Source organism: Bidens hawaiensis, unplaced genomic scaffold (genome assembly GCF_021521415.1).
Source record: "Bidens hawaiensis isolate Kalapana, Puna unplaced genomic scaffold, B.hawaiensis_p1.1 tig00033826_1, whole genome shotgun sequence".
In the NCBI taxonomy this organism is placed as follows: Eukaryota; Viridiplantae; Streptophyta; class Magnoliopsida; order Asterales; family Asteraceae; genus Bidens; species Bidens hawaiensis.
The window spans coordinates 25,548-40,834 of NW_027505294.1; the positions used below are offsets into that span (position 1 = coordinate 25,548).

Sequence of the window (15,287 nt, forward strand, 5' to 3'; positions counted from 1 at the left end):
AGCGCCCCATTACATGTGGTCTAATAAATTTGTTGAAGCTTTCTTTAAGTCGGCTAAGCTTGTTTTGTTTGGTAAAAATATATAATTTAAAATTTTAAAGACTTGTAAGAACTAAAAAAAGTTAGTTCTATTGTAAAATTTCATAAGTACGTTATCATGATCGGTAAAAACATGAAACTTGGTTGTTAATTTGGGTTGTTTAGCCATTACATAAAGTTCTTTATTAGTTGCCATATGGGGTCCTTCAACTTACTTTTTTGTCAGCAATAACACAAACTTGATCCAATAGACATTTGAATGAGCTATTCAAAATATAGGAGATATTGAAAACCCATCAATACTAATTGAACCATTCATACCGAAGCAAGCCGGCCGGTTTGATATCCTTACATTAGTTCATGGTTTGGTTTTTGCATTTTGACGGTTTCGGTCCCAGCCGTGTAAATCGAACTGTCCGTTTAAACATATATATATTTTTTGAAGAATGTTTGTGTGTATACATATATGCGCGTGTTATAATTACGAATCATTAAATGGTTTCAAACGGCCAAACATATTTTACTAATGATGTATATATGTGTGAACCCTCGGATGGGCAAAAGTGAAATTGCACTAATTTTGACGTTATTTTACTAATCTCGTGAAAATAACGTTAAAAGTGACGGATGGTTAATCAGGCATCATGTAGTGGCGTTGATAGCTGAAAGATAAGGGTACATGCACCGATCAGCCGGTGTCCCGATGATTGAGTGCTATGTGCCTTATGTCCAAGGCTTGATGCAAAACTACTATCGAGCCGGGGGTCTCACCGGAAGCAGCCTCTCTATCCCTATGGGGTAGAGGTAAGGCTGCCTACATCTTACCCTCCTCAGACCCTACCATAGCTTTGCTATTGGTGGGATATACTGAGTACGATGATGATGATGATGATGATGATGATGATGATGATGAAACGGCCAAACATCAAAATCAAACCATTAAACCCCCAAATTGACTATTCGGTTACCCATCAAACCCGGTTGAATTTGTTTGCCAAAACCGTAGTTTAGCCCATAATTTTTATCAAACTGACTAAACAGAACCGTGAGCAACCTTATAAATAAGGAATGGATTTTACTCTATGGATATTAATCTACTATTTAATATATTATTCTTCCTTTTTTAAGGCAAATGTATTAATATTCTATCCAATCCTATTGAATTATAGGATTTACTACGAGCAGTATAATAGGACAATATGTTCTTTTTTACATTATACTTGTATCTAGCGGTTCGAGTTGGCTGATTAACAGTTATCATATTCTCATACGAGTGATGATCCATACATGAAAACATCAACTTCAGGATTGTCATTTCTAACACTTTTAGCAATTATGTCAGTGTTTTGGTTGACATGGTTAATTAAGCATTTTGATCGAATCAAAATTATAATAAACAAAATAAAAAATATATATACATTTTATAAGGTAAATCAACCCATTTATTATTCTTTCAACTCATTTAAAACTTGATACAATTTATTTAAAATCTGTCAACTAGTTTTACTCATTTAGATAAATGGTTGCATTTATTATCCATTTAACGCATTTAAAACTTGATTACAGTTTTTTTTAAAACTTGTTTAACTAGTTTGACTGGTTGCATTTATTATCCATTTAACGCATTTAAAACTTGATTACAGTTTTTTTTAAAACTTGTTTAACTAGTTTGACCCGTTTAGATCACATATAGTTTACACGCGTCATCTTTGAGTTACACAATTTTAAGCTTGTTTTGATTATAGTTAAATTCTTTGACGTAAATAAATGTACGGGTAATGTTCGGGTTTATCAATTCAACCTGACACCTTATCACACTTAAATACACACTTAATTAAGGAACAAGATTTTACCAAAACTTGGTTAATATTATAAACCTGCAAAAAATGTCAATGCATCTAAAGCATTACAAAAGTTCATGAAATACGAAACAAAAAGAACCCGTTTATGACATGACCGAACCAAACCCGAAAATCCCTCAGCTTTTCAGCACCACCCAACTGCAAACTTCACATGCACTAACGCCAACTTCAGCCGCCCTTCGTGGCTTGTTTTTCCTCCTGCTTCCATTATGCCTAAACCCTGCAGGTTTTGTTAACTCAGGCTCGTTTGTTTCGGTCCCGACACTGTGTTCATCTTTCAACATGTCCAGGCTTTCCTCAGTCTCTGAAGACGGGTTCTTTCTCTTGTTTTCAAGTTTAGCGTCGGTTTTTTCATTAATCCTTTCGATTTCTTCTTCTTCTTTTTGAGCTTTTGTGGGCCGTCCTCTTCGTTTGGCGAGCTTGTTTTCTTCTTCTCCGCTTCGGTCCTCACGGTGAGCAATAACTGAGCTTTTTTTAGCTTTTCCCTTGCCTCTACCCATTGTAAATATAATAAAAAAGATGTGATTTTTTAATGATCAGGTGTGAGATCTGCAAGAAACATACAGTCGGTCATGTTTGTATTTAATAACGAAGTGTATATTAAGGGTGTAAACGAGCCAAACCGCTCGTTAGCTATTCGAGATCGGCTTGTTAACACTTAGCTAAGTTTAAACGATCCCGAGCCTAAAAAATAAGCCTGTTTGATAAACGGGCCCGGGCCAAAGCCTGAGCTTCATTTATGAAGCTCAAGCAGGCTCATGATCCTATTATTTTAAATAACTTTTATTTATTATATTAAATATATTATATATAATATTATGTAAAAATAACTAAATAATATATATTTATGCTATATTTAAATATTATAATATATATATATATATATGTAAAATAATTATAAATGTATATAAATTAATTCATATTTCATAAATAATAAACAAGTTGAGCCCAATACGAGTTTGAGCTTTAGAAATAGAGCTTGAAACAAGCTGAAGCTCAGGCTTGGCTTGACTCATTTACACCCCTAGTGTATATTGGTTCCAAATGCTAGTAAAAGTTTTTTAAGCGATCATTTGATGTTCAAAAATCACAAATCCGGTGTTTGGTATAAGCTTATCATAACTGATAATTTTATTATTGTGTTTCCATAGAATAATACATTGTTTTCAGAGTGTTTGGGAGTAACAGTTTTGAATAAGCAATCCCAAACATAAAGTAAAGAATATTCTGATAGATCAAACAAGATAGAAAGAAACAAAATCAACAAAATTTGTCAAACACGGGCAAAACTGATTATTACAACTTCAAATCACAATAATCAGGTTTGCAGCACCATCCAAACAAACCTTACAATTATTTTTATGCCAAAAAAAACAACTTCTACGATAAACTATGCAATCTTCGCGTACTTGTTTCCAATCAGTTTATAACAATATCACAACATTATAATAAACTCACACCAATTAAACAAAATCCAAATCTTGCACCTTTTTTTTTACATAGAATAAGAATAATTATCATGAACACAACATTTACTTCTTTGAATCAAGAAACAGTAACAAAAAAGAAAAATATAATTGTACCAACAAGAATAAAGAATCAAGAACAAGTCAAGAAACATAAAAGTACATATTTTGAGGTTCTTCATTCTCAACCTTAGTCAATGCAAAAACCTATGCAGTCAAATGCACACAAACCGCGCAGCTAACTAACATGCAAGCCCTTTAAAGTCACAACTACAAGAAACTAAAAGTGACCCAAGATTCATAAATTTGAAATCAACAAGAAACATATGAGTATATGCTACCTCTTGCATCAAAAGTCAAACTTTTAATTTTTTTAAATGCAAAATGAGATTTTTATTTTTGAAATTGATGTAAACTGTACCTATAGTTTACAAGAACACTTAGGAAATAATAACCTTGAGCAATAATCCGTATCTTAAATATTAGCATTAGAAGTATCAAGTTTGAATCTTTTCAAGTCAAACTTTGACTTTCATACTTGATAATCAATATTCAATAATACCTATAAAATCCCAAAAACTGTAACAGCTGAAATCTAAAAAACAAGAACTGGATTTAACCTAAAACACCCAACTTTCAATCAATTAAAAATATATAAATAAATAAATATATCAATTAAATAATCAAATCACCAATCAATCTAACAAAATAGCATAATATGAGACTGAATAAAAGACCACATACCAGTTGAAGATGAACTGATGAACATCAACAAAAAACCACCATTTGAATCTTTTAACAGAAACCCATTTCAGAAACAAGATTTGATTTATTGGGTTATTAAAGAAATCAATAAAACTGATGAAAAAAATGAAAAAGATTGTGTTTTTATGATAAAATAGGCAAAAAGATTGATGGGTTTGATCTGATATGAACAAGTTGTGAATCAGATCAGAAAAAAAGTGAAAAAAGATTGAAGATTTGAGAAAAAAAGATTAATAATAATAAAGATTTGAGAGTTTAATGGATTTGAAGCAAAGAGAGAAGAGAACGAGTGAAGAAGGGAAACAAGGAATTGTGGGCGTTTATCGTGGAAATATACAAGAAAAGTATGTATTCATTTCATTGAAATAAATAATAATATATAAATATAATAATAATCAAAATTGTAAATATGTGTACTTTTTTTTAACTAGGTTTACGTGCATTGACTATTTGAATATGGAGATAAGTGAAATGGAAGCAACTATCGAATTTGGAGATCGGCTAGGGACGAACTTACAAGGGTTCGAACAGCTTATTAAAAAATCAATTGAAGGTGAAAGGCGACAAACAGGTTTGAAATGAATTTATTGTCCTTGAATGTTAGAGGCATTGGGTCGGTTGGGAAACCGGCTTGGGTGAAAAAATTGGTGTCTAATCATAAAGTAGATGTTTTGGGTTTACAAGAGTCGATGTTGGCTGATGTGGGTAACTTCGACATAGCTTCGGTTTGGGGGAATGGTGGTTTTGAAGCTGATATAGTTGGGGCCAGGGGTAAATCAGGTGGCCTTATTACTCTCTGGAACAATAGGAAGTTTAAGAAAGTTTCTTCTATTAAGGAGCAACACTTTCTTTTGGTGTCCGGTAACTTAATAGAAGATGGGTCTTTGGTTAACATTGTGAATGTCTTTGCGCCACAGAAGGTTGGGGAGAAAAGGGTGTTATGGGATAGCCTTTTGGGTTTGATGCAGGGTAAGTTGGGTATGTGGATATTTTTTGAAGATTTCAATTCGGTTAGATGGGTGGAGGAAAGAAAAAAATCGAAGTTTAATGTTAGAGCGGCTCACGATTTTAACAATTTTATTAATGAAGCTTGTCTCCAAGAATTTAATATGCAGGGAAACAAGTTCACTTATTTGACGAGTATTGGTGATTCGATCAAGATGAGCAAGATAGACAGGTTCCTAGTTTGTCAAGATTTTTTTAACAGATGGCACGGGGCTTGTTTAAGGGCTTTAAACAGGGAATTATCAGATCATAATCCGATTTTGTTGACAGTTGTTGATACTAACTATGGGCCCAAACCATTCAAATGGTTCGACTCTTGGTTGGACAGGGATGATTGTTTTGATGTCGTTAAAAACGCTCTCTCCAATGCTTATTATGAGGGTCCTGCAGATATCTCCTTGTTTAAAAAGCTTGCTGAGGTAAAAAGGGAATTAAAGAATTGGTGGAAATGTGTGTCGACCAAAGAAGGGGAGGAGATAAGTCGGCTTTAGAAGGATATATCTCGGCTGGAAAATAAAATGGAAGACGAGGCTCTTGATGAACAAGACTTATGGATTTGGGAGGAGAGCAAGAAAGAGTGGGCTAGTTTAACGATGATGAAAAATAAAGATTTGAAGCAGAAATCGAGAGTGAAGTGGGCCTCCTTTGGTGATGATAATTTGGCTTACTTCCATCGTTGTGTGAATGGGAGAAAAGCGGCTAATATGATCCCAGGGGGTTTTGGTGAATGGGGAGTGGGTTTCAAAACATTCTTTAGTTAAGAGAGAAGTGTTGCGGTTTTATAAAGAGATGTTTAAAGAAAAGCATGTCAGCAGGCCGGGTTTAGTTTGTCCTGGGTTGAAAAAAGTATCCGAAGAAAATATTAGTATGTTGACTGCTCCGTTTTCGAAGGGTGAGATCAAAGACGCCGTGTTCGAGTGTGGGTCGGATAAGGCTCCAGGTCCTGATGGATTTAATTTTCGTTTCATTAAATGTTTTTGCCGAGTTTCATGACACGGGTATGATCAGCAAAGAGTGCAGTTTGTCATATATTACATTGGTCGCTAAAAATAAAACGCCTTTGGGTTTAAAGGACTACAGGCCTATAAACCTGGTTGGGGTTATAAATAAGGCGATATCGAAGGTAGTGGCTCGCAGGATTAAGAAAGTGTTGGGAGATGTGATTTCCGATTCACAGTCGGCTTTTCTTAAGGACAGACTCATCCTTGATGGTCCCCTTGTCCTTAATGAACTTGTTGGTTGGATGAAGAAGGTGGGGAAAAAGGCGCTTCTGTTTAAGTTAGATTTCGAGAAGGCGTATGACAACGTGAATTGGGAGTTCCTCATCTCCATCATGCAACAAATGGGGTTCCCGGATAAATGGTGTTCATGGGTTAGAGGTATTATTCAATCTGCTCGGTCCGCGGTTCTAGTGAACGGGTCCCCGACGTTCGAGTTTGATTGTAAAAATGGTCTCCGACAAGGCGACCCCTTGTCGCCTTTTTTGTTCTTGATAGTCATGGAGGCTTTGGCGTCTTTACTATCTAGAGCGGTTCAGTTAGGGGACAGTGAAGGTATTTTGGCTCCAGGTGATGGTCCTATTATCTCGCACATGTTGTATGCTGACGATGCTCTCATCATGGGTTCTTGGTCCCCCGAGAATATTGTTCAAGTTACAAGGCTGCTCTGTATTTTTCATATTGTTTCCGGGATGAAAATAAACGTCCATAAGTCGTTTCTTTATGGTGTGGGTATTCCGGAAGCCGAAGTTAGAAGTTTGGCAGACTCTATGGGATGTAGCGTTGGCGTATTTCCATTTCTATACCTGGGGATTAAAATCGGTGCTAACATGAACCGTATCTCCCATTGGGATATGGTGATTGAAAATGTTAGAAGCAGGCTGCAATCTTGGAAGGCGAAGGTCCTCTCCATTGGAGGTCGGATCACGTTAATAAAATCGGTGCTTGCGAGCCTACCGGTTTATTATTTATCTATATTTCGAGCGCCTAGTACTGTGGTAGATATCATTGAGAGATTGATGCAAAAGTTCTTATGGGTTGGAAATAAGGATGGGAAAGGGGTTCATTGGGTTGCTTGGGAAGTTGTCACGAGACCAAAAAATTTCGGGGGGTTGGGTATTTCTAAGATTTCCGAGGTGAATGCGGCATTACTGGTAAAGTGGGCATGGAGATTCAAAAACGAGCATGAGAGTATGTGGCAAAAATTTATTATCAGTCTTCATGGAGGTCGCAATAAATGGGCTTTTGTTCCTGGGAAAAAGTCTCTAGGTGGAGTTTGGAAATCAATTGTGTCTGTACTAAACAAAGTTCGGTTTGATGGCAGAAGGGTTGAGGACCTCTTTTCTTGTAAGCTTGGAGATAGAGATGTTCAAAACGGTTTGGGACTAGGAACCGGAACCGGTTCCTAACCGGTTCCAATATTCAAAACCCCCTTTGAAACCGGTTCCAGGCTCGAACCGGTTAGGGAACCGAACCGGTTCTCCCACCCTCGGACCCCTAACCTATGGAACCGGTTCTTACCGGTTCCTAAACCGGTTCCTGTACCGTAACCGGTCAAAAAACGGCTATTTTTGACCCCAACGGTCAAAAAACGGCCAAAAAAACGGTTAGGAACCGGTTCCGGTTCGGTTCCGGTTCCTACCCGCCCACACTCAGAAATGCAAGAACCGGTCACGGATCATCGGGTTGAATCAGATAGGGTCCGGTTCCTACAAAAAACGGGTAGGAACCGGTTCGGTTCCAGGAACCGGTTTTTTTGATCATCTCTACTTGGAGATGGGTCTCGTATTGATTTTTGGAAGGACGTGTGGTTCGGTTCAACTCCTCTGTACAGACGATGGCCTTTCCTTTTCTCAGCTGACAAGAACAAAAATGTCACGGTTGCTGCTCGTTTGAAGACATAAGGCGATCAGACATCGATTAAGGATCTTTGGCAGCTGGGTATGACTTCCGTTGAAGGGATTTCCGAGGTTCAAGATGTGGCTTACATGCTTTTGGTCGTTCGAATTACTAAGGTTGTTGACTGCTGGTTATGGGATCAAAACGCCCACAACGGTAAATTGTCCGATGTGCAATGTTGGTGAGGAGACAGTCAGCCATATTTTTGTTGCGTGTGGTTTTGCTTTCGGTGTTTGGAGCAAGGTATGGAGTTGGTGCCGCCTAGTTCCGGCCTCTAGTAACACTATCGAAGACTTGAAGACTTGGCCAGATTTCTCCTCAGTGGCGGGTAAAGGTAAAAGGATTGTTCGATGTGTTATTATGGTGACATGTTGGGCTATTTGGAAAGAGCGAAACAAGAAAGTCTTTCACAATTCGGACCCGAAGGTAATTGAGGTTGTGGCGGTAGTTAAAGCTATGTCGTTTTTATGGTTAAAGGCTAGATCGAATATAGATAAGATAGATTGGATTGATTGGGTCAAGTACCCCTTGTACATGTTGTAATTGGTTTGTTGAGGGGCCTTAGTTTTGAGGTCTCTCTCGTTTTTTTGAATGAAGTTTAATGTTTAAAAAAAAATGAGTTCGTTAGCTTTGTAAAAAACAGATTTAACTTGTGGTTAAAAGGACATGAATTTGGTTGTTATCAGTTAACTTTGTTATGACACTAGCATAAACCCAAAAGTTAAATTAGTAAATGCATAGAAAACTCGTGTAGCTTATGATACAAAAGATAACATATTTATAATGACGTTTATATGGTATGTAAGACTTTAGTGTTGCAGCGGCGAGTCGATGTAAATTAGTGACCCATGTGATCATGGTCAATTTTGAGTGACCCAAGTAAAATCGACGCTTTAGTTCTAAACTCTTTTTTGGCATATCGGTTTTTAAGAACATGCCAACCTATATTTGGTGTTATAAAAACATATATAGGATACATGACCGGTAAATCAAAAATTGCCATCTTGGTGATTATGTTACTTGTTAATGGATCGTAGCTAAATGATCTGAGCGTTATGAGTGATCTAGACAAAATCGATGATCTTGCCTGCTATCTTTCCCGATCGCTTGGTTTTTCAGATCATATCGACCTATTGAACAGGTGAACTAGAGAAGCCACTTATCCAGTTTTTAAATTGGAATTTACATAATTATGAGTGTAAGGTCATTAATCATGGGAAGGTAATATATATCATGGATTGATTTCTTTTGAGAACCGCTTTGAGTTTTAAGAACTCGAAGGAACTCAACGTAACAACTTTTTTTTTTGAAGTTTTGTTACACATGTGTAATACGTAAGTATAAGTAATGTACAAAAAATTACCGTAATTTTTTACACACCGAATCGACTTTTTACACATGTGTAACTAAAGTTTAAACTTGTGTAACTAACAAAAATCTTTATTCTCTCTCCTTATTCATTTTTTAATCAAATTTAATCTCAACCACATATTCTAACTCATTTAATTAAATGTGTGGTTCAAAATTGAGTTCTTAAAGTTCTTACAGTTCATCAAATTCTCAAAATATCCCTCTCCAATATATCATAACTTGTGATAAAATTAAAATTGAGACATTTCAATTAAATATTAACATGTGTAACTCAATTGGTATAAATAAATAGACAGAAATATTCTGATTTATGTATTTAAGGATTGTTTATGTCGTGATAACATAAAAATAATATAAAAACTAATGATCAATTTTATATAAATAATAATGATCTTATATGGTATGGTATGTGATACATAATTCATAAAAATACCTATCCATTAAATTTTAATTCCTATTTAATATAGGAAAAAATGATTTGTCTTTAAGTATCATGTATGAAATATGATGTAATGATCACATCAAAATATACGAATACAAAATATTATGAATATGAATTTTTATATGTTGTTTTCGTCCTAATAATTTGTCAAAATCTGCAGTTTTAGTCCAATAGTTTTAAATTTACGATTTCCGTCCATGTGGTTTCATTTCACTTGCAATTAAACCTGAATTCATTAACTCCGTTAAGTATGGTCGTCAAACCCATCAACGTGCCCCTCACATGAGAGGCATTTTTGTCCCTTTTCTCCCCAAATAAACACAAGTCGGCAAGTAGCAATTCACAAGCCGCCCTCACGTGAGGGGCTGTGTGTATTTGGGGGGGGGGGGGGGGGAAGACAAAACTGTCCATCACGTTAAGGGTACGCTGATGGGTTTAACCACCAAACTTAACGAGTTTAATGAATTCCGGTTTAATTTCAGGTGAAATGAAACCATATGAATGAAAATCGTAAATTTAAACTATTGGATTAAAATCGTAGATTTGGACAAATCACATGAACGAAAACCACAATTTACTCTATTATATATGATATTTAATTGCAAAGAAAAGGATAAGCAAATTGAAAAATTCCGAATAAATAGATTAATAAGTATATTTAAACAGAGCAAGGTTAAAATAAGAAGTAAATTTATTCTAAGAAGTGTAGAAAGTGTGTTTTCACCACTATATCTATTAAAACACACCGAACAAAAAACACACCACAACTAAAATAAAACACACCGAACAAAAAACACTTTCCATATCCACCGTCAAATCAACATATCTAACGCAACAGATTACTTCTTACACTTCTTAGACAAACTCCACTTCTTATTTTAACCCCACCCTATTTAAACAAACGTATACTTAACTATCAACGTCTAAGTTAAAATTTCATATTTCATGTTAGAAAATCAAAAATAAAAACTAATTCATCTTATAAAAATTGATCGTTTATGTTCATGAACCGTACATCTTCCTATTGAACAAACCTGTAGATGAATAGATGATCAAATACTCATGGTTAAAAATTAATAAAGCATCATTATCACCATGTTTAAACGGGCTGATCTTGAAAAATCAACTCATAAGCCAAGCTCAAGCTTTAGAAAAAAGCTTAAAACGAGTCAAGCTTGGTCTCGGCTCGGCTCGGTTATACGGTTTAAATTCTTTTGGTTAAAGAAATATTAGAAAGAAAGAAGTTTACTGAAACACGGTGTTGTTCCTGCCCATGATAACGTGTTGGTGGGCCACCCGGTTCAAATTCAAAAAGCCCCCATTTCCCACCTGTCGGAGAAACTTCACTTTTCCTAAACTACCCCTCACTTTCTTATAAACTCATACTTATATCTTATATTGTACCTAGGGCATTTTTGTCATTTTAAATGTAATTAATGGCTTCTAGCTGTGATCTGAAGACATATTCGTTGTTTGTTTTTAGAAAACATAGCATAAGTGGTCCTTGAAGTTATGTGCATATACAATATACACCCTTGTAGTTTTCAAAATTACATCCAGACCCTCCAAGATCCAATATTTTAAGTAGGGGCCAGGGGGTGTATATGAGCCGAGCCCAAACTTGACTAGGCTTGAACTCGGCCCGCGAACAATTTTTTCAAGCTCAAACTCCGCGCGTTTATAATTGATCAGTTTATAATTTTATATACAATTTCAATTATTTTATATGTTGAAAAAAAAAACTAAAAAGGGCCTAAGCTTGGCTCGAGCTCATGTGCATTACCTTATACGAGCAAAAGTTTGCTCGAGCTTGGCTATGCAATTTGAATTTAGTTAATATATAGAAGTTCAAAAGAGATTAAACTTAAAAATACACAAGGCTCGTTGAAACTCGGTGAACCTAAATGATCTTCCCATGCAACAATCGAGCTCGGGCTCGATAACTAAGCGAGCTTATCTGAGGCTCTGCCACTCAGGCTCTACTTGTTTCGAACCTTTTATCGATCCAATCTTAAATAGCTATTAAATAGCTAGTGAGAGACTAGACTCGTTTGCACCGTTAATTATAAGCACACTAAAAGTAAATAAGTGGAGTTTGAAACACAAAACTGGAGGTGTTAATGAGTCAAAGTTATTTGTTAACTACTTAATACTGACTCGTTAAACGCTTAAACGTTTGAGCCTTAATTATAGCTTATTTAATAAACGACCTCGAGCCCAAACTTTATACCAAGATTGACTAGGCTCACGAAAACAAACATGTATCCATTTATAAGTATACTAATTTTTACTTAATAATATAATTATTATGCTAATAAACAAAAAAGAAGTTTAATAATATTTAAATAATTTATTTATATAACTACAATTTTGGGAGGACTTGGCAATAAAGGTTGTACCTTATGCAGAGTTATTAGTACGTATTCATCAGGCATGTGGCTTCGTCAGGTTGGTTTGCCATGTCTTTGTGTCACAATTCTAGCTATTTTTGTTTTCTTTTTCGAGTCTCCTTTCACAAATAATTTGTTCTCCACCACTTCTAATGTACTTAGATCTAATTTTCACCCTAATTTGATATTTGTGAAGGCTTTGTGAAACCACGTCCGGTGTTGTTCCTTTGACTTCATGTGGTTTTTGGCATAGAGGCTATGATGATAACAACGTTTGAGACGGATCTGAGATGGCTTCAAAGAAGCAACCAGGTTGCGTCGTTTACTCTGAGCCTACAGCGATGTCGTCCTTGCTTATAATAATTGCCTAGACATGGTTGTCCTTTAACTTACTCCCTACATCAGTTTGCCTAGACATCGTTATGCTTAACTTATCACCACCAACATTTGTTTTAGTTTTACCCGGTGTTTAGGTGGTTTATTGGTTAAGTCTAAATATGATCAGTGTTTTTGTTGCGATGTTGTCGGAGGCTCTCCCGCCTTCTACGACGACAACTTTAAGTTGTTTGGATGATAAAGGATAGGGTGATGGCGTAATGGTAAAGACTATGATGATGACATATATACGAGCTTTCCTTCTTCGTTGGTTCTCAACCGTTTTTTTTATTTTCACTAGGTTCGGCAAATGTTGATCATGAAACATTTGACGGTCACAATGTGGGCTTTAATCGTTTTCTAAACACCGCCCACCGCCGCATCACGGCGGGGCAACCTACTAGTTAATAATAATCTGAACTCAAACTTAAAATATTCCGAGTCTGTTTACACTTTACACCAGCTCAATAATGCAACTACATCTAGAACAAATTAACAAATACTAACTTTATAAAAAAAATATTCAAAAAACTTATGGCCCACATAAAAATCTTGACTTTAACACTAAGTCAAATTTGACTTTCATAAGTCAAAAGTATACATTTTCTAGTTCATCTACATCTTTACAACCATCAAATCAGAAAACAAACTCAGTACACCAAAACTCATTAGTTGCTTCAATTTCAACCATATATTAAACCAAATAATGCAGCTTTCTCAGTAATCTATATAACTTTTTCATCAGGGAAAAACTGTTTCTTAAAATTATCCCAAACAATTAACCCTTCGGGATCGCGCTCTACATAAACTCTTACAAACATTTTATCAGAGGTAGCAAGAACCGTACTTAACGCTAAATTACTATTCACTTTCCCGCGATCCATTAACCAATTAAACATTGCGAATCTAAGTTTAATTTTCTGAATCGACGACCCTAAAAAAGCAGGATATTTAACTAACGATGAAACGTCATACCCTAAACCATTTACAAGAAAATCAATCTTCGTTTCAAGTACCTCTTTAGTCTGGTTGATAACATGAGGTGCATGCTGGACCATTTCTGCAACATCATCTCGGGTCAAACCTGCGTTGACCAAACAGTCAAACCTCTCTTGAAGCTCCGCTCCACTGCCTCTAAATGCATTCAAAGCTTTAGTCATTTTATCTGAGTTTTCAACAAATCCCAAATTCGATAAAAATCGAATCTTTTCCGGGGAAAACTTGTTTCTTGTTTTTGGTAACGGGGTCACTTTTTTCCAAACAACCCAATTCTTTAACTCAAACGGGTTTTCTTTTAAGATGTCACGGAGACGTTTTTTCCCGGTTTTCAATCCGTTTAACAAACTTTTAACGGTTTTTAGCGTACAAGATCCGAGCACATGCCAGTGGGTACGAATAATATTTGCAATATCATCATCATCCATCTCAATCTTGACAAGAAAATGACAGCAATTCTTTATGTTTGATTGCAAAGTTTGAATCTTGATTTGTCGGAGTTGCTTAAAACCTGATAATATGTCATCATTGGAAACTCCAAACTTAATCAAGAACACGAGTAACGAAACAGTCGCATCTCCCGATTTTTCCAAAAGAACATTTGGATTCTTACATAACAACTCTTTTAAATCCGCTTTGCTAAAACCAAACCCCTTAATCAAACACAAAGTTTCAAGAATCTTGTTCCAATTATAAGAATCTTCCTCCAAAACATTCTCCTCAAACCAACTATGCACGATCCCAAGATTCGTTAAAGATTGTAAAACCTTCAAGAAACCGTCATTTACCAAAACATTCGGGCTCGAAATCACAAGTTTTGCAACCCAGGATTGCGTAAAGCCCCTTGCTTGAAGTGACTTAAGTTGTGACAACAAAATCCCATCATCAAATCTAAATGCTTCTCGAGCTTCTAAACAAATCTTTCCTATTTTCTTCGGAGATATACCATACTCACATAACACATGATAATTCGACAGCAACCGTTGATCATCGGCTAAATACATCATATCACGCGGCAAAAGCGAAGAATACTCACTAAAATTCATACCCACGCTCTCGAAAAACGGCTCGAACTCGTTAACCGGGTGGTAACGAAACAATCTTCTTAATGATTGTTTAACATCCTTATTTTCCACACTTTTCACCAACTTTTTAACAAAAGTAGGTGAGTTTCGACTAATGTTTTCGGCATCAGAATACTGCAAGTTTCTTGTGGAGTGAAGATACTCAATCAGAGCATCTTGTGCTTCAATAACATTTTTGTTTTCTTTGGTCAAATCAGTTGACTGAATAATAATATGTGGCTTTCTACCATAGAACCTAGGGTTTTGGGTGAAATTAGTAAAAGCCCATTTGATATAAGAACAAGTTTGAAGCTTTAAGAGGTTGTTCATGATAAAGATGTATAAAGATTCAATCTTTATAAGGAATTGATTGTGTATAAGAGTTTGCTAACCTTAAATGCAGATTGGAAGCTTCAAAGATTCAATTTTGATTACGGTTTTGTATCGGCCATTTGAGAAGCTCAGGTTTTAGGGTTCGTGATTGAGGGTTTATGGAGGAGAGGGTGTATCATATTCTTATTAATATTATTATTATTCATGTTAATTTTTTTAATTATTTTTTTTAACAACCAACGAATAACGTCCGGCTATATAGGGTAGACGTGCACAAACCGAG

General features: G+C 35.7%; 2 protein-coding genes and 1 long non-coding RNA gene across 3 annotated transcripts; 1 reads left to right on the forward strand and 2 right to left on the reverse strand.

Moving 5' to 3' along the window:
* Nucleotides 1-1,872: 1,872 nt before the first annotated feature.
* Nucleotides 1,873-4,455, reverse strand: LOC143612167 (uncharacterized). The gene is made up of 2 exons (XR_013149905.1): nt 4,111-4,455; nt 1,873-2,449 (listed from the first exon to the last, which is right to left on the reverse strand). It is a non-coding gene; the product is annotated as an uncharacterized LOC143612167 (long non-coding RNA).
* Nucleotides 4,456-4,709: 254 nt separating this feature from the next.
* Nucleotides 4,710-5,627, forward strand: LOC143612158 (uncharacterized). Its single transcript, XM_077086208.1, has one exon. The coding sequence runs from the start codon at nt 4,710-4,712 to the stop codon at nt 5,625-5,627; it is 918 nt and encodes a 305-aa protein (XP_076942323.1).
* A 7,709-nt stretch (nt 5,628-13,336) lies between these two features.
* On the reverse strand, nt 13,337-15,045 carry LOC143612168 (transcription termination factor MTEF18, mitochondrial-like). The gene has a single exon (XM_077086214.1). It carries the CDS (start codon nt 14,999-15,001, stop codon nt 13,337-13,339), a length of 1,665 nt encoding a protein of 554 aa, XP_076942329.1. The 5' UTR covers nt 15,002-15,045.
* Between the last annotated feature and the right edge of the window lie 242 nt (nt 15,046-15,287).

Excerpts from the sequence above, each read along its gene's own strand:
- LOC143612158 (XM_077086208.1), top strand. The coding sequence starts at position 4,710 with ATGAATTTATTGTCCTTGAATGTTAGAGGCATTGGGTCGGTTGGGAAA.
- LOC143612168 (XM_077086214.1), bottom strand. The coding sequence starts at position 15,001 with ATGAACAACCTCTTAAAGCTTCAAACTTGTTCTTATATCAAATGGGCT.